This window comes from Drosophila sechellia, chromosome X, assembly GCF_004382195.2.
Source record: "Drosophila sechellia strain sech25 chromosome X, ASM438219v1, whole genome shotgun sequence".
Lineage (NCBI taxonomy): Eukaryota > Metazoa > Arthropoda > Insecta > Diptera > Drosophilidae > Drosophila > Drosophila sechellia.
The window spans coordinates 2,515,913-2,533,882 of record NC_045954.1 but is presented as its reverse complement, the minus strand read 5'-3'; the positions used below and the strand labels follow the sequence as shown (position 1 = coordinate 2,533,882).

Below are 17,970 nucleotides of genomic sequence, written 5' to 3'. Positions count from 1 at the left end.
CTGAAGTTTCTGCTTCTTTCTCGCTGCTTCCCCTGTTTCTTGAAACGCCTTTGTGTTGTTTCTGTTTTTGTTTCTGTTTCTCGTTATGTTTCATTTTCATTGTGCTTCCCCGCATTATTGTTTAAAATCGAAAGCACAGAAGTTAGCCACATAACCCCTTCAAAGTTCGCCGACACACCGCCTTCATGCATTATTACGTTTATGCAGTAAGGTTTCATGATTTCGCAAAAGCGCGAACTTAAATTGGTCCCTTATGACAGAACGAAAAAAGTCACAATTTGATACGAATTGGTACTTTTCATTGATCAAAATATGCGAGTATGAACGCAGTACTCGAGTAGAAATATTATTCTGGGTAGTAAATAAACTTTCCAAGATTCCATCAAGTAGTTTTTTACACATCGTATCCGTATCTGGCGCAGACACTTGATGACACCAGACGGCAGGCGAGCCCAACTCTATATGGTGGGCGATAAGATTTCCCTCCAGACAGACAAAATCCAACAACAGAAAGACCCACATTTCGCCCTAGGTGCTAGTGCACCGGAAGATCGATCCCAAGCAACTTTGGCAAAGTTGCGTCAGATTCGGTTCAGTCCAGACGCCACCGGTGGGCCCACAAAAGTCCGGTCGAAATTTACTGCGAGTTACAAACGACATCGCAAATACTCGTATAGACGACACTCGGGGGCGTTTGGGGAAGCACGTGATAAGCGATAAGCGAATTTTTGATGGATCCACGCTAAGTGCTAGTCCCAATACTGTATGTTTATATTTGTCGTGGGCAAATTGCAAGGCGGAAAATGAATTCGGCGCATAAATAACGAGGTGCTAATTGCAGATCGTCCTAGTGGAAAATTTGTGTGTCTTTCTTTTCTCTTTTTAATCGATAATTGGGAGTCGTGGACAAAAGACTTCACCTCGAAGCCATTAAATTTCCATCCAATAATTCATCCAGTACTTCCCATCTTGCCGTCTCTTTCTCGCCGGGCATGGGCCGCTAATTAAATTTGCACGCAAGCGAGCTGGAAAAGGACGGCGCTACGAGTACTAGAGATGTGTTAATTGTACACGCTAATTGCGCCAAAAGATTCGCAACGAAACGCAGAAAATACGTTTGTCTGTCGGTCTATATGTACAGATATGTGAAACAAGAAGAGGAACGTTTCGTGTTCCGTTTCACATTGTTGTGCAGCAGACTGGAAAGTTTTGGCGAGCGGCGAAAAATCTCAGTGTAATCGGTGGATGAGGAGGGGGCAACCAGCCGAATTATTTGGTCATGCGATAATTTCGTTAGACGCCACGCGCCGCTGATTAAACGTCCTTTTCTCCCCATTCCCTGCCCACAAAATTTGCATTAAAAATAGACAAAAGGCAAGTGATAATATTTGGCGTCTATTTTTGGATGCAAAACGTTCCTACTGTTGATCAATTAATTGACGCCTGGCAATGTGCTAAGTGGAACGGGCGGAACGAATCGGAATGGAACATCGACAGTCAAGGCCAAATGTGCTTTAGCCTGAAACAGTGATAGCCACAACGAAACCAATTAAGCGCAACAAAAAAACAAATACAAATCATTACAGTTGGTAAATGCACAGTTTTTAGTTGGCTAAATTCCAAACGTTGCGTTAGCACAACAACGGAATAGAACGCAGCCAAGGCCAGGCACGACCGTTAACCTGAAACAGCAAAATGAAACGAGGAATAAACGCAACAGATCAATTAAGGCAACTTATACAGTTGGTAACTTTCTAAACGGCTCGTTGTTTGCTTTTTCTTCGCAGCCTTCGGCCAGCGGTCGATAATCGGCCTTGCCAATTGGGGGGCGGGAACGATGGGAAAGAGGCAGGTGGGCGGCGTAGTTGCGAACACCACACAACTGGTTTCAATGTGGTTTACTGGCCTCGCACTCACACACCAAACAGCCAGCCCACCAACAAAAGAACAGCAAATGGCCAAAGCCAAATCTAAACCGCAAAGGTTAAAAGCGCATTCAATGCGATACAAGTACACTATATAATATATATAATGTATACTCAACTCGAGTCATAGAAGTATAGACCTTTTTCCATTCCATTCACTTGCACAAATAAATGTAAGGAGGAGCGGTGCGTCACAAAGGCAAATGCTTTTCCGCCATTTCCACATTCTCGCATAAATTAATTGCGTTTTTCGTGCTACGCTACGAGTTTCCGCAAAAACGGGCACAATAAAGCAAGCAAGCGGCATCGATCGCCTGGCACCAACCCCCTTCCCTTACTTAATTGACATTATTTTCGTTTAGAACTCAATTTAAAGATTAGTTTTAACTTGTCACTCGCTGTCAATCAATTCCATCGAAACCACCACCTGATGACAGTTACTGATCAAACGACGAGTGGATATCGACGAGTTAATTCCCGTCATACAGGAAGAGTAGGTCCTGAAGAAATCCACACAATGAACATGTTCCCAAGCTGTGCGCAGCTATTAAGTTGATTTTAGTGCCAGCATGATGGGGGCCACATTCCCCAATAGATTTGTATGCTCCACACACAATTCCAGCAATCCAATCAACAGACAACACACATTTAATAGAATTGTGTGCAATAAAAAATAAGTTAATTAATTGAGCGAAAAAGCAATTTTCGAAAGGAATAAAACGGAATGGAACAGCGCGTGCTGTGAAAACTGTTGTCGAAGTTTTATAACCCAAGTCGTCGCGTCGAGCGGCTTCTTGGACAGCTTGTGTCCAACCCACATTGTTTACTGCCATATCGTTAACTTTATTTTTACCCGTGTTCCTTTCCCTTGCCTCATATTACCGATTCGAGTACGTAAAATCCAATCCTGCCCTGTCATTATTATCGTAAGAATTACTATTGCAAATTGAAGTGAAAAGCGTTAATTGACCGATAACAAGAATGCGACGACGTCAGCAGATTCTTTGTGCCCATGTGTGCTTTTGTATCAAAACAATTGATTGATAAACAATTAATTCGCCTTAGGACTTTAACAACAAAATTAGTAATGGATTCCGGATGTTATTATGTATATTTTGTTCGTATTTGCAGTGGCGACAGCATTTCTGGTTATCAAAAATGCCAAAGCTCCGATTCACTTCCAAAAATGGGCGTGAGAAATCAGCGGGGGGCCACCATATAATTCCGACTTTTCGTCGATTCAAGCGCGTCATCGTAAGCGTCATTATGCCATAAATACAAAAACAACAAGCTGAAATGTAAATCGAGACGTGCAAATATTTATAAGAGGATCAAATCGACAAGGAACGCGTGGCTCCCAGTGAAACAAACTCAACTGCCTGCAAGTGGGAGGAATGTTGAAGGGAAATCAAAGATTAGAGGCGGTGACAGCCGCATTAAACGAGATGGATTCGGTTTCAATAATGAAGACAACCATAGAAATCAAGATCAGAGGAAGCTAGGAAAGCCATTTTCTATAATTTGGCAATACTAAGATCTTGCATATATTGGATGGGAAAAACATGTGTGGCAGTATGTATACACCAAGTGCGAAATAAAACTATGTTTGTTGATTTTGGCGGCACGTCATGCAGTTTTGGCCCCCGAAAAAAGTCTGACGAAAGCAAAGCTCCGCAATTGCGAAGCTTTTTAATGTGAAAAGCTCCGAGTTAATTCTTCTTTGATTATTCATTCGTCCGCCTTGAACCATTGACACATTTAGGGCGTGGGTGGGTGGGGGGTAAGGAGACGAAAGAGCGTCAGAAGAGAGCGTGAGAAAGTCGGGTTTAAGAGAGAAAAGTGATCCCCGCACTAAATATACAAATTGCTGTCTTTGAAAATACAAAAGTGACCGAGAGCGGGAAGACGGAGGTGGTGTTTGGGGGAGGGGGAAAGCAATAGGCGAATCAACAAACAAAAAACGCCAAGCGAAAACAAAAATTAGCAAATGCTACAATACACGTGTGTGCGTGGTGTGTGTGTGTGCAAATATTTCTTCGTCTGTGCTATTTTTATAAAAAGAAAAAATGTTGAAGACAAGAAAAGAAAATAAAAAAGAACCGAGGCGAATGAGTGGACAAGAGCAACAACAACTAACACACCAAGTAACTTCGACTCCGACTTTTTGCCTTTGGGGGGCACTCAAAGAAGAAGAAGAACGAGTGGAAGGAGAAGCGTGGGGCAGCGGAGGAGCGGCCGGCGCAGTTCATGCGAATTTTTTTTTGGGAATTTTCCACTGGCAGAGCGACAGCAGCAACAACATGAATAATTCACTTTTGGCCCAAGCCACCACGAACACCAGCGGTCACACTAATAGGCACTGCCATCCATACTGAAAAAAACTTCGGACTTTGGCCCCACTGCGCGGGGAAAGGTGGGCATGCGAGTCTGAAAGTTCATTGAGGGGCATCCCCTGTTCACCGATTCACGTTACGAGGAACAATTGCATTTTCAGCATGACCTCAGCCGCTTCTCATTTGGAAATTGGAATGGATGGAACTAAGTTCTACATCCCATTGATTGTATTTAATCAGAAGGCAATCAAAATTTTAAAAGCTATTGGTTTGATCTCCGGTGTTTTCCTTCAAACAGGCACACATTTCAACATTGTCGCCAATAAGGAATTGCATGCACGTACCGCAACCGTCCCCCCCCCTTCCCATCCCCTTTTCGCAAATGCTGTGACCACTCATTGAAGAACTTTTGCCCATAAAAGCAAATACTGATCGGCGGAACGGTAGATGGTGGATGGAGTTTGGGGGAGGGCGGAAGGGGCAGCCTCCGCACCAATTATCGCGGAGACGCAGCAGCCGCAGAGCTACACAGAGAACAATTTAAGTGTCGTGATAATAAAACAAACTTTAATCACATCATTTGCGCTTTTTTAGGTATGTATCTATTAATTCCTTTTTAAAAAATGTTTTAATAAAATATATAGAACGAATTTATTTTAACTTCTATGAAAGATCTATTAACTGCATTTTTTTCCGTGTAAGCTGAAGCAGCAACGACAGCGCTACAGTAAAACTGGTTTGAAGACGACGCCGCCGCCGCTTCGGTTTGCCACTTGTTGTGCGCCTTGCGGGGGAAAGAGAGCGGCGATGGAGGGGGCCAGAGCAAGTGAGCGAGACGGGGAGATTGCAAAAACTTTTCCATTGATGAATTTTAAGGCACTTCATCTCGGATTTGGTAGTGAAGATGCACTGAAATCGTGGATACGTATACATCTCAGCATTTCCACAAACTACTATTGCGAGTTGGTGCCCCCACAACAAGCGTTAGATTCCCACACAAATCGAGGTACTTTAAAGAGCTTTCTAGAACATTCGCCCCACTAAAAATATATCTCCCCCAAGTATAAATAAAAAAAAAAAACATAAATACATTGGCAGTGAGTGTGTGTGCGTTTTTGGGTTAAAGTTGGAGCACATTTCACAACGCCGTGAAATAAACTCCAATTCATTGGCCACTTTGGGCCATGTTGATAGCTCTTTTCGTGATTTTCTAATGGTGTCAGGCGGCAAAAACAAAAACAACAATGCGGCAACTAATTAGATTTCAATGTATATTAAATACGACTAGTTTTTTTTTTTTTTTTTTTTTTTTTTTTTTTTTTTTTTTTTGTATTTCTTTTCTTTTGGAGACACATTACACTGCACTGTTGACACAAAAAATAAAGAAGTAATCAGGCGCGTCACGATTTTGTTTCACTTTTTGTTTCGCCGTTGTTATTTATATTTATATTTGTTTAGTTTCGCTTTGTTTTTTTTTTCTTTTTTGTCGCTGATAAAGCTACAAAAACAACAAGCAAATAGAGTCGCGGAATGGCTGAATGGAACGCGGCGGAACGAGAGGAGAGAACGACGCGCCTGCTCGATGGATTCAACGCGAGTGAGCGAGTCGAAGCATGGGCATCTACATCACATTCACATCAGGCGACAGCGTCGCCGGCAGCGCAGCAGCGCCTGCGCCGGCGTCCCCCAGCACAGCAGCGCTGGCAACAGAAGGACCACCTAACTAATCTATATTTCGACAACTTTAAATAAATGTCACCGTAGTTTATAAATGTAGCCACCTTTCTAGGTAAGCTTGTCTCTACCAAGGCATGACACATCTTTTTTGGACTCTTGCAAGGAATATTTGACATATTTGACTGACCGCAGCTGTACCGGAGCATTGAACGTTTGTACAGTGGGCCGAAAGCTTTGCTTCGCTCCTCAAATGGAAATGGAAATAAATGAAAGAAGTATTTATGCTGTTTCTCAACCGAAAGAGAGCAGCGCTGGCAGCTTGCTCCACATTTGTGCCCCAATGTGCGCTAAAATTGATCGTCACATGGACGACGAACGGCGAGGGAGGGACCGGGGGAGCGTGTGTGTGGAGTTTGGTGAGCGAGCGAGCACACAGAGCAAGGGGGCGGGAAAGAGAGCGCGCGCGAAAGAATTTCTAGTCAGCGGACAGCTAATTTGCATGCGGTGCGTGAGTGTGCTAGCTGCATGCATGTGTGTGTGTGTGTGAACGTGTGTGAATGTGTGTGTGCGTATTTGTTAGTACGCTGCGCCGGAATTTCTCATGTGTCGGCGCGACTTATGCAAAAATTAGGTAACCGAGAAAGAGATAAAGAAAGAGGCCGAAATGAGAGCGCTCGTGCCGATGAGTCAACAAAACAAAACAAAAAGAGAAGAGTAAAAAGAGTGGAAAATGCAGTGGGTGGTGAATGTGGAAGGTGGGCGGTGGGTGGCGAAGTCTTTTAAGCACCGCTAATTGCGAAAGCATCGAAAAATGCAGCCGGTTCATTACGAGCGCCGCCCGAAAGTATGCAAGTCCCAAGGCCACAGCCTTCAATGTTCGCCAGAATCGAAATCTTAAGCCTTCTTATCTTATAACCTCAAGTAACTTAAGCCATTTGGGCAATACTAGATACAAATTCTGCAAAATTAGACTAGCTTAACATTTTCGTACTCATTTAACGGTTCTATTCTAAATAAATATTACTTAAATTATTGATACAAATCTATAAATTTGGTTTTGGCAGTTATTACTATATATATATAGACTTCAATGTGGGAGAACAGACTTTTGCTTACCCGTTTGCCCGTTTATAGTTACTTTGGTAATATGATAGTCAACTTACCTGGAAAGAAAATGGAAAAGAAATTTCGAGATTAGTACGGATACTTAATAATTAGCTATAATTTCAGCGGTAGAAGCGGCCGGACACTAACTATTCACGGACTGGACAAACTGCCGCTCCAGATGTTTGTCCGGCGGCGGCTTGGAGGACCCGCTCTCGATGGCCGTGCTCTTGACTTTCACATCGCGGGTGGAGCCCTGTTTGGCTGCCTTCTTGTTGGCCGATATGGTTACTGATTCTAGGGACTTGTGGTCAAATCAAAGTGGCCTCGATGGTTTCGCGAAAGTGGATGCTAATGCCAATTATGCTAAAAAGTGGTGGCTGTCCGTCCTTTCAGTTAATTTATGGGAATATTTGACGAAAGATTTTGAACATAATTTTGGCATTTAAAGCAGAACAGAATTTTTGACAATAAATTCAGACAACCCGCCTTATCAGACCAGCTAATTGAGAAAAGTGTTTTTGGATACTGCGCTAAGCTAAAGTATCGCACGCACATGAGGTCTGTGACCTTGCCAGTAGTCCGACTTTTTTATTTTGCTCGATCGCAAGGAATTTCGTAGCCGAATTTACAGACAAATTTAATTTGCTTTTCTTCAATTATAAACAACATTGATAAATTATGGATGGCGGATTTGGAGAAGCGCCAAGTGCACGCAATATATAAACCGAAAAACGCATTTGGGGGTCGCCGATCGCAGGACACCAAGCGCAATCGAATACAAAGAAAAACCAAATGTACAAATTAAATAAATAAAAATAGCAAAAGGGTGGCGGCTAAAATTTCCGTTTCTTCGGAACGGCAGAAATATTTATGAGAAACCAAGTAGCGAGCAACAGAGATCGTTGCATTGGCGCATAGTAGCACCACCCACACCCATTCCCACACCCCGTCCACTATGTAGGTCATTATCTTGTTTACGCCGGAGAGCGGCGATTACAGCTGCGTAGTTAGTGCGTTACTAATCGGAATGAAAATCGAATAATGAAAACAGCCAGCAATCAAACGGAGTGTTTGTGCAACTGCGAAAACTTCCAACTTGGCCCAAATTCGCGATCTCGCCACCGCATAAACGTAATAGGCGGCATAAACTGGGTTCGGGTGCACGAAAAAGCTCCTGTTGTTGCGAATCGAATTATGAATCGAAATTAATTGAGCGGTTGGGTGGTGGGTGGTGCGGAGTGACGCGAGACAGCTGGAAATGCATCCCAAGCAGAAGTCGGAAAAGCGGCGTGTAAATGGATTCGGAATAGCGCGCGCAATCATTTCATTTCATTTCGTTTGCAAATTGCAATGCCAAGCGCTGATGAGATGATGGCTTCCACCTTGATTAATTCGTAAATTATGATTCACCTTTGATAGCCCAACAATGGCGATTTGGTTCACCCATTTAACAGCGAAAAACAGATGCTATTGGCTTTGGAATCTGTTACGATTAATTCTCTCTGTCTCTCTCTCTCTCGCTTTGTCTCTCTCCAGAAACTATATGAGCAATTGGGAAACGGCCAAGGAAATTAGGGTCAAAGGGCACGGTGGAAAAGCGCCTGCTTCGTGTGTGATTTTCCTTAATTTTATTTTAAATTTCCCCGCAACTGGTTGTTTATTTTATGTACGTGCTGCTGCTGCTGCTGTTGTTGTTGTTGTCGCGGATTTACCTTCGAGTAGGGAGCCGCGGTTGATCAACATACTCGATGAGGTTGCGGAGCGGAAAAGCGCTGTTGAATCGAGGTGAAGTGAAGAAATGCTAGGCGATGCGATGCGAAGAACGGGAGAAGCGAAAGGCGCTGGACGTCGACGCCGCTATCGCTGTCGCGGTCGCCGAGAGCAGCGAAGAAAGTGTGGGTGGCTGGGCGGTCGGTCGGTCGTTCGGTGGGTTTTTGGATTTTTGATTTTGGGTTGATTTGGGTTTTAAACTGTTGACCTTCTTTTCCTCAGCCACTTCCTTTTGTTATTTCTGTTCTCTGCTGGCGAAAACTTCTGCAGCGCTAACGGCGTCGCAGTCGCCGCGCTGTCGACTGCAGCGCAGCAGTTACTGATACACACACGCACGGACACTGACACACATACACACACGAGCGCGCGCGCACACAAATACACACACACACAGGGGCACAGAACAAAATTAAAGTGACGTTTGATTTCGTTTTTGCCTTCTTGGCTTAGTTTCGTCGCTTTTTCGCCTTTTCTGCGGTGTTTTCGAGGTGCTTTACTTCTGCTTCTTTCTCTGCGTTTTTCGTGTTTTATTCAGCGCTTTTTTCCTGCGTTATTTAGTGCAAACTCGGGTATCAAAGGCGAAGCGAAGAGTGAAGAGCAGAGAACTCGAACACACAGCGAGTGAATCTCGATTGAAACTAAATTCGCAGCAGCGTCAGCGCAGCGGGGGGCAGCGACGCAGGCAGCGCGGTGACAGCGGCAGAGCGGAAAATTCAAAGGTTTTACTCTTATTGTTTTCCACTATTAACTTTAATTTGTGGCGCGCGTTTTTCGATTTCAGCGTTCTTCTCGCCACGAATTTCGTGCTACTAAAAATTTGACGTTTTCGCTGCGGAATCCGAGCAAAAAGGCGAATTAAACAGAAAACAGCAGACACGCATACCAGCGCAAAAGTCGAGCGCAGCGAAAATGCGGCGAAAAAGAGGCAGCTGAGAGAGCGGCGAATACGAATACTTGGACATATTTATCGATTGACTGGCAAAGAAGAAGAGCACAAGAGAGCGGCAGAGTAAGTGAGTGAAGAGAGGGCGAGAGAGAGAGAACATTCTGCTAAGCAGCCGCTGTTAAGAATTAAGCTTTTAACATTTAACACAGGTGGTAGCAGAAGCGTTGAAAAGGGGCGGGCGGGGTAAGCACTGATAATACGATGGCATTTTTCGCGTATCGAGGGCTAAAAACAGCCGTGTGCCCAAAACAGCTGAGTAATAAAATTCAATTACTCAAGAACACAAAATCTAACAAATAAAGCAGCGACTCAATTAAGGCTTAATTTCACTTTACAGCAACTGGTCGCTTAATTAATTTGCTGAAATAAACATCTTGGGCTTTGTTGTGAAACGGATCAGGAGCACACAAATTACATTCTGAGTAACTAACGAAGGAAGTAACAAGAAAACAAGATTTCGATTATCACTGCGCCACTATGCACACTTATAATTCCCAATCGGTGCGAGCGCTAGTTCTACACCGCTGTTACACCCATGTAATATGTATGTTATTCTCAGGCTGTAAAATTGAATGAAAGGATATGCCAGGATTTTGGATCCTTCGCTGCAGTGGGGATGGATATTCGTTAAGGATCTGGCTCTACTTACTGCATGTTTTGACGCCGCCCAGCACCAAACTCGGCGACTGTTTGTTGCCCTCGGCGAAGGAGGAAGTTCTTGGACGACCGCTCATCGTAACGCCTGCTGCTGCTTTGCTTCCGGTGCTCCTTCCTTGTTCGGCTTTTATAACTCTTTGGAGCTGGCTTGCTGTTGGTTCTGAGGTGATTATCTCAACTAATTGGTAGCTCAGCTGGCTTCGATATAACTGCGTTGCTCGTGGCCGCGGTGTTGTTATTGCTGCGATTTCGGTTTTATTGCCACTACAAAACAACGAGTATGTCAAAAAAAACCACGTTTTACAGCTACTTCTTCGGCTGCTGCGTTTTTCTACTGCACTGCAAGGCCATTGGCATGCAGCAGTGTTGTTTCGAGTATTTTGGCAAGAATCAACTTTAGTTCTGTATTTCCGGCTTCTCTTTTCAAACACACAAACTCGTCAACGGCTCAACAATTGTAACTGTTCATTGGCTGCAATTATTAAAAATTTTATTTCATTAGCGATATATAGCTTGTAACCTACTGAATAATCAAAAAAAAAAAAAAACGCTTAATATCTTATTTTAAAGAATTCAATTTCTCAATTCATTTGGTTGGGTTAATAGGTTAATTATCCTAATTTTTATTTTAGAAACTTTGCTTTCGCGTTTTCCTTTTCGTTTTCGAATGTTTTTGGTTTTTGGGGTATTGTTGTTGTATATTTTACCGATTCATTCACACACACAAATGCAGTTTGGTCGAATTCCCGGTTTTTCGTTTAATTTTGATTGACTTTTTCATAGTTGCACAACAGCTCTTGTTCTTTTGTTTATTTTCAGTTGTTTTTTTTTTATTGTATGTTTTTAAATACACAAAGTTCTCAGTCCACTTGAAAATCCGCTCCTTTTCCCACTGGCAGCTCTTCAAATGGGTGCGAAAGAGACGGGCGCACTGCAGCCTGCAACAAAAGAAAGAGAAATTGGCAGTTAGTTGTGTTGGAAATTGCAAGGAAATCGAAGGGGCACAGTGACAAAGGGGGCTGACTAACAGACCACCTACCTCCCCCCTTCCCCCCACACGGTGTCAACAAAATAAATTGCCCCGCAATTTGCAAACAGATGTTAATCAAAGCTGCAACAGCCGGGTGGCCACGTTTCAGCCGAGAAAACCTCCAAGAGCCACAAGCAAACTGGTGGGCACACTCAGCTAGATGGACCCGGTGCGTGGGCAAAGGTTAGGGCGTGGCGCCCACTGATTGACCCACTTGCAGTGACGCTCCGCCAATGTCCATCGGACTGACCAACTGCAACTGATCTGATTGAGAACTCCACGCGCATGGACCACAGCCAACAAGTGGAATAACCTTTTCCGGCATTTCCCAGTTGGGTATCCTTAAAATTTCCACTTCGAAGTAGTCTCTGAATCTGCAATATTGCAGTGCAAATAAACCAAAAGTAGTAGTAGTGGTGCATGCCCAAATCCATTACCACCCTTTTTTTCCGGCCCACAAGACCTTCGACAAAGTGTCCTGCAGCTGGAAAAAAAAAAGGACGAGGAGAGAGAGTGACTAGGAAAGCAGAGAGCGAGCGAGAGAGAGACGACTGCCCGCCTGGCAATGACACCATTTAATTTTAAATAGATCAACTGCAAGGGCGGCGCGAAAGGGGCGGGGCCGGAAAAGCGGGGAGCCTCCAATTTATGACTTTCCACCACGCGAGCGGCCAAACTGCATGCAATAAATTCAAGTACAATACAAAGGACAAGCAGAGTACGTGGCATGAGAAAGTAAGTCCAAGTCCTAACTCCTATCCTAGAACACATCCCATCATGTATCCGCCCCCGTCCCATCCCGATGGATCCTTCTGTGCGAGGATGAACATGAGTTTTCTAATCGGTTTGCATTGGAAATAGATTGTTACTTTATGGGCCGCAAAGGTCGTCGTTAAAAATGCAAGTGGCCCGCTGCAGAAAGGGCATAAATAATAAGCCCAATGTGTAAATAGAAGGAGCCAAATTGCAGGGGGGTGACTGTGGCAGAAAGGGGTCAAAGGGCAGCGCAGAGTGCGAGAGAGAGAGAGAGAGAGAGACGACGACGAGAAAAAGAGGGAACTACTGGCGACACACCGACGACGACAACGAGGACGCTTCGTAGGTTTCATTTTCGTGGCTGTCGTCATGCGACTGCCGCCATTTGACCCACAAAACCAAACGCCGCAGCGTCGAAAAGGTTCTCCAATTCCAATTTCCCGTACTGCCCAGCCATCCCCTCGGGTTTTGACCCCGCCAGCAGGCTTCCACATTTGCGTTAGTCGCCATCTCATTTCCATTCATTCAATTAGCTCATTCATTCGACTGACTTGGCCAGAATCGTACCAAAACGTTAGTCACTTGCGCCAGAGAGCGGGGCGAAGGTCACTTGACCTGACCCCAGCGAATTGCGTGTTCGGCCAAAGTAAATTCGCGCCAGCCATCGCAATTCGCGTAATTAATGTTGGACTAAGGACGGAGTACTAAGAACTAAGGACCAAGGACCAGAGCTCGAATGGAAGCTCCGGGAAAAAGTAAATTCTCTAATAAATAGAAAATATGAAGCTGATCGCATACAAACTAGTGCTGCTGCTAGTTGGCCGTTTAAATATCAAAGGAACAACAGCGTCATCGCCATCTGAATTTCACTCGACGATGCCAATGATGCGCCTCTATAAATTATCGATCGCAGGGGTCAGCGGGCGCAGGAGGACGACCCTTCTTGTGAGCCTTGCGGTGGCTGCCTGGCAACCCAAAAAAGATGAGTAAATACACAACAAAATCAAGGAAAAATGAGGAAAGCAAGGAGAACAGAAAAATCAATGCACACCCGAGGGCTGTGGTGTTTGCGGGTGTGTGTGTGCCTGTGTGTGTGTGCTGTTGTGTTTGTGGCCGCACTCTAGAAAGTATGCTATGGCATTCCAGCAGCAAACACTTCTGCACCACCCACACATCCACACATCCACCGCCCACCGCCCAACGCCTCCAAAAGCGAATCCATCAAGGTTAAAAGCGTCAAGGCAAACATTTTGGCAGCAACCGTAAACGGGCGGGAAATGCGGGGCGATATGGTAGAGCGAGCTGGTGACGAAGGCCCCCCCTTCATCAAAAATCCATCCGAGAAACAGCTAAAAAAAAATTCTACTTTTTCACTTTTTCTCAGAAACTAAGTCAGATCAACAGAAAATTGATATTAATACAGATTCGTTGATATTTTTTTTCTTTTTTTTTTTCTTTATTTTCGAAAGGCATATATGGTTTGTACCGACTTTTTCTCACAGTGCTTTTCGGACGTTTGATGTTTTTCGGTCGGTTTCGATTTCCCAAAGCCGTTTAACTATTGGCAGTTCAATAACTGCCTTGATGTCCCTTAATTGAATTTAAAATGAAGCTCTGCGTGCCGACGACTTTTCCTTACCCAATTTTCCCAATTTCCCTGTGCTTTTTTTTTGCCCCCTGCATTCGTGAGTTTCGCAGAAAGTGTCGCCCCAATGGTGATGATTATTTTTGGCAAAAGGGGCGGGGTTCGCTGGGTCCAACCGCCTTCGCGCAAAAGTCGCGAACGCGTCATAATTTTCCCGCTGTCCACCCCCCGCGCTTTTCCTAACCACCCCACCCCCCTACCCGCGCTTTTCTTTTCATTTGCCGATTGCCGGCTATTTTCGCGTGCGTTTCACACGTATTTTTAGTTGATTTTATTTATTGATACACGCGCCCCACACAACCAAAGAAACGTTCGAATAGAGCGTATAAATTGCCATTGTTGGGTTCTTTCTATTTTCTCCTTCTATTTGGTTTTTCACATTTTTCTTTTTTTGAAGTTATTGTTTTTCCGCCGGTTGGTCAGCTCAAGGGGAAACCCCCCTATTTTTGGATCACGCAAATTACGGAGTATTTCCAGTCCACCTATCTACTGATCGCATTTGTAATACACAGCTCAATTATTCCGCAGTCATTTCTATATATTCCCCACCTGTGGCCAGTATCAATGGAAGAACCCAGTAACAATATCAAATAATGATATACACAGTGTACTTTCAAATGGAATTAAGCAACAAAGAACCCAATCATAATCTTATCGTTTGAACCGCACAGTATATACGTACGTAAGTATGTGTATGTATGTACAAGTATGGGGAGTTTAAATTATTTGTCGTATTTCGAAATGATTTGAAAACAATAACAAGAACAATAGGACATTTCCAGTTCGATGGTATCAGCAGATATCAGCAGCGAAAAGTGGTAATAGATTATTACGCTGAAGGGGAATTCTTATTAGTTTTAGCTATTTGCCTTTAACATCGATAAACAAATGAGTCGAAAGGGATCTTCGGAAGTCCTTCTTATAGATTATAATTATACACTCCGCTATCCAAACTTACTTCTTTTCGGTTCTTCAATGACGTAGTTGGAAAACCATAATGCACTCAAAAAAATAGAAGAAAAAAGGGTTTTCAGATTGGAAGTGGTTTCCAAGTTTTCGGCTGCCGGCTAAATGAAAAGGAGAAAATGCAGCACCCACGCACACACACCTACACACACACACACGCTTAAGAGAGCAACGCACGTGACACACACACACACAATTACGTAATGCTAATCAGCTGATTTTTACCACTATCTAAACCAGTTTCTGTAACTAAAATAGGTATTTGAAAATAAAGTAAGTCAAACCGCTCGGCTGGGAACCGAGCATAATTGTGAAAAGCGTGGAAAACGGCGGCGCGAAAATTTGCATTGATTTTGAGCCCGCTGCTGGCAGAATTCGACTGACGAACCAAACGGGAAAGGCAGAGGAAAACTGAGAGAGAGTCCGGGGAAAATGCCTCGAGAGAGCCGTTACAGGAGCTCAGCAAGGACGTCGCCGTCGACAGCGCAGCGACTGAGACGCGACGCAACTAGTGCTGCTGCCCTGCCGCTTTACAACACTGTCAAATGTCAAATTCCCACTGCAATCGATTACCGACTGCAAAATGATGTCAGCCCTGCCGCCTCCTTCGCGCCAAAAAGCTCATTGCCCACTACTGGACAAATAAATAAATCAACTTGGCTAAACAGCTCATACTTGTCCTGTGGATTAGTGGATTTAGTGGCTAGCGGTCGGAAAAATGGCCGCAAAACCACCACCAAATACAGGTTGATATGCACATAAACTTAGTATTCCGCTCACGGTTTCTCGGCCAATTCTACAGGTAATACAAAAACGATCATTTCAATGGGAAAGCAAAATTTAATAGTGCCTGCACTTTAAGTGGCGGTACTAAAGATGAAGATGTGATGTTTTTATAACTCTCCAAGCGGCCAGTTCCCAAAAAGAAGACGATGACTAATGGAATAATCGATAAGACGTTGGCGGCGTGCACACTGTGTACAAAGTATCGGAATGTGACGCGCAGGCGAAGGACATCGTCACGTACACACACTGAGCAGAAGTGTTGCCACCACAACACAAAGCCAGGCGCAGATGTGTGGGTGTGCGGCAGAAGAACAGCTGATCCACAGAAGCCCGACTTGGAAATGAAACGTGAAAAGTCAATCATTTGCCACCCCGTATTTTTGTGCCCTGCACTTTTGCGCAATCTTGTTTCCCCTAACTGAGCGGAGTTGCCAGGCGAGAGTGGAGCACGTGTACAGGAAGTTGACAACTCTGGCGTGGAGTTGCACGAGTGTGCGTGCCCCTGCAAAGTTCGTGGGCGTTGGTGTGCATGTGCCTGTGGGCCGCAGGAAAGGAAGAGAGGAGGGGTGGGGCGGATCTCGTGCCGTCGCATAGCGCGTCTCTCTCTTTCCTTTGCGCTCTCTTCCTCTCTCTCTCTCGCTTTCTAGGCCCACCCTTGCACCGTGCAGGCTGACATTTATTGCGAAGGCATTTCCCTACAGGGAAGCCTCAAAAACACTGCACTACAAACTGCAAAGAAATATTACTCTCTATTGAGGATAAAATGTCGCAGTTGAGTGTCAAATTGCCAGCCTACAAAGTAAATAATTCCAGGAGCAAAGAATTTATTGACATTTATTGACAACCATGCTTGCACACTAAAATGAAAATAGAACGAACCACAGAATAGAATAGAACCACAAGAAATTCAAGTCCGATCACACGCATGTGAATTTAGGTGTTTACTTGTTGTCTTCACTTTCAGTGCAAACGTTGCACTTTGCAGTCAAAATAATGATATACAATCCGCTACAAGCAGCAACGAGCCCACAACAACAACGCCATACACAAAGACTTTTCGCACCAATTTCGTCTTATTTAATTTAAATTCCTTTGACCGACGACAGGCAGACTGTTAATTTCATGGAAACGTCGCCATAGCCACAGTGGGTCGAAATTGAGCACAGTGGGGACACCGCCAGATGCACTGAGCAATGTTTAAGTAACTGCACATATCAACGCCAGTGAGATTCGTAATTGTACGGGATTAAAGAAAAAATATTTCATTATATTTGCATTGGATGTGGGAAAAGCGTTGTTACGGATATCTCGCTGCTCAATCAATTAACATCCAAATGAGTAATGTCGCACCGATCGAAAAAGCACTTGACGCACTTATTGCACCGATCTCTTCCAGTGCATAGCTACCCTAACCACTAGTGGGTATATCCCCTGTGTTAGCAATTTAAACAGGGGTCTTAACTTTGCAAAAAGAACATGTGGTACTATAAGCTAATCTAATATTGTGGGTAAATTTATGTAGAACTTTCCACTTTTTCGGGGCCTTACTGTACCTACATTTTTGGCAGCACAAGTAATGCCGATTTTTAACGTTTCAGAAACAAAGCTATGTTTAAATTTAATGGGGTCGGTGTAGTTGTGGCCCACTTACCTGCAATTCTGTTCCACTGTGCGCTGGCTGCGCAGTCGACGTCGACGCAGGCGTAGAGGCTCAGTTTGGCTGCAGTTTCGTTCGTTTTCGTTTCAATTCGTTTTTCGCGTGTGTGTTTGGTTGCTTTCTGCAACAATTTATTTACTTTCTTGTTACTTTGGTTTCGTTTGTTATTTTATTTCAATTCGCTGGCTTGCAACACTCGAAAAAAAATGTTATTTGATTATTGAAGCACGCACACCCACACAGGCACACATACTCGCGCAGAGAGAGACACGCGACACACACACACACGTACACTTGTTCACCACAGCGGAGGTTCTGGGCAGAGACGCTGGCAGCGACGCCGGCAGCGGGTGTGCTTGTGTAACGCAATTTCCTCGCCTTTCGGTGTGTGCGTGTGTGCAATGTACTACAAAAAATAAATCGCAATTTTCCAGTATTAATTTCTCTAGAATTTCCACCATTTCCTTAGCAATTCAAACGCAAACACAACAAAAAAAAGGAACACGCATGGGGTGAAAAAAATAGGAACGGAACGCACGCTTACATACATACACACACACTCACACACACACGCTCATACGGAGGCACACGTCGAGAGAGCGGTGCTCATGAGCACTTATTTCGAAAAATTATTAATATTATGTTCGCCTTTTGTGTTTTTGCGCTTTCATGTATACGTTTCTCTTGGCTTCATCGCTTTTCGTGACATTTTCAT

The 17,970-nt window shown here is 44.2% G+C and overlaps 1 protein-coding gene and 2 long non-coding RNA genes across 6 annotated transcripts in view; 2 read left to right on the top strand and 1 right to left on the bottom strand.

The window, feature by feature from the left end:
- The window catches only part of LOC6620798 (protein kinase shaggy), a 42,756-nt gene that overhangs the window by 24,527 nt on the left and 259 nt on the right, over positions 1-17,970 (bottom strand). Inside the window, exons 1-3 of one of the 4 annotated variants that reach the window (XM_032725086.1) lie at positions 17,250-17,355; positions 11,123-11,353; positions 10,408-10,887 (exon numbers count right to left, since the gene is read on the bottom strand). In XM_032725086.1, the coding sequence (XP_032580977.1) occupies positions 10,408-10,492 (85 nt within the window). In that variant the 5' untranslated portion in view covers positions 10,493-10,887; positions 11,123-11,353; positions 17,250-17,355. Of the gene's footprint in view, positions 1-5,616; positions 5,693-8,754; positions 9,541-10,407; positions 10,888-11,122; positions 11,354-17,249; positions 17,356-17,970 lie in introns of those variants that run through there. The other 3 variants (XM_032725085.1, XM_032725087.1, XM_032725083.1) reach the window with 3 other exon arrangements.
- On the top strand, positions 2,424-3,538 carry LOC116802050. Its single transcript, XR_004362445.1, has 2 exons — positions 2,424-2,815; positions 3,057-3,538. It is a non-coding gene; the product is annotated as an uncharacterized LOC116802050 (long non-coding RNA).
- LOC116802049 lies at positions 9,614-10,410 on the top strand. The gene is made up of 3 exons (XR_004362444.1): positions 9,614-9,821; positions 10,096-10,259; positions 10,318-10,410. It is a non-coding gene; the product is annotated as an uncharacterized LOC116802049 (long non-coding RNA).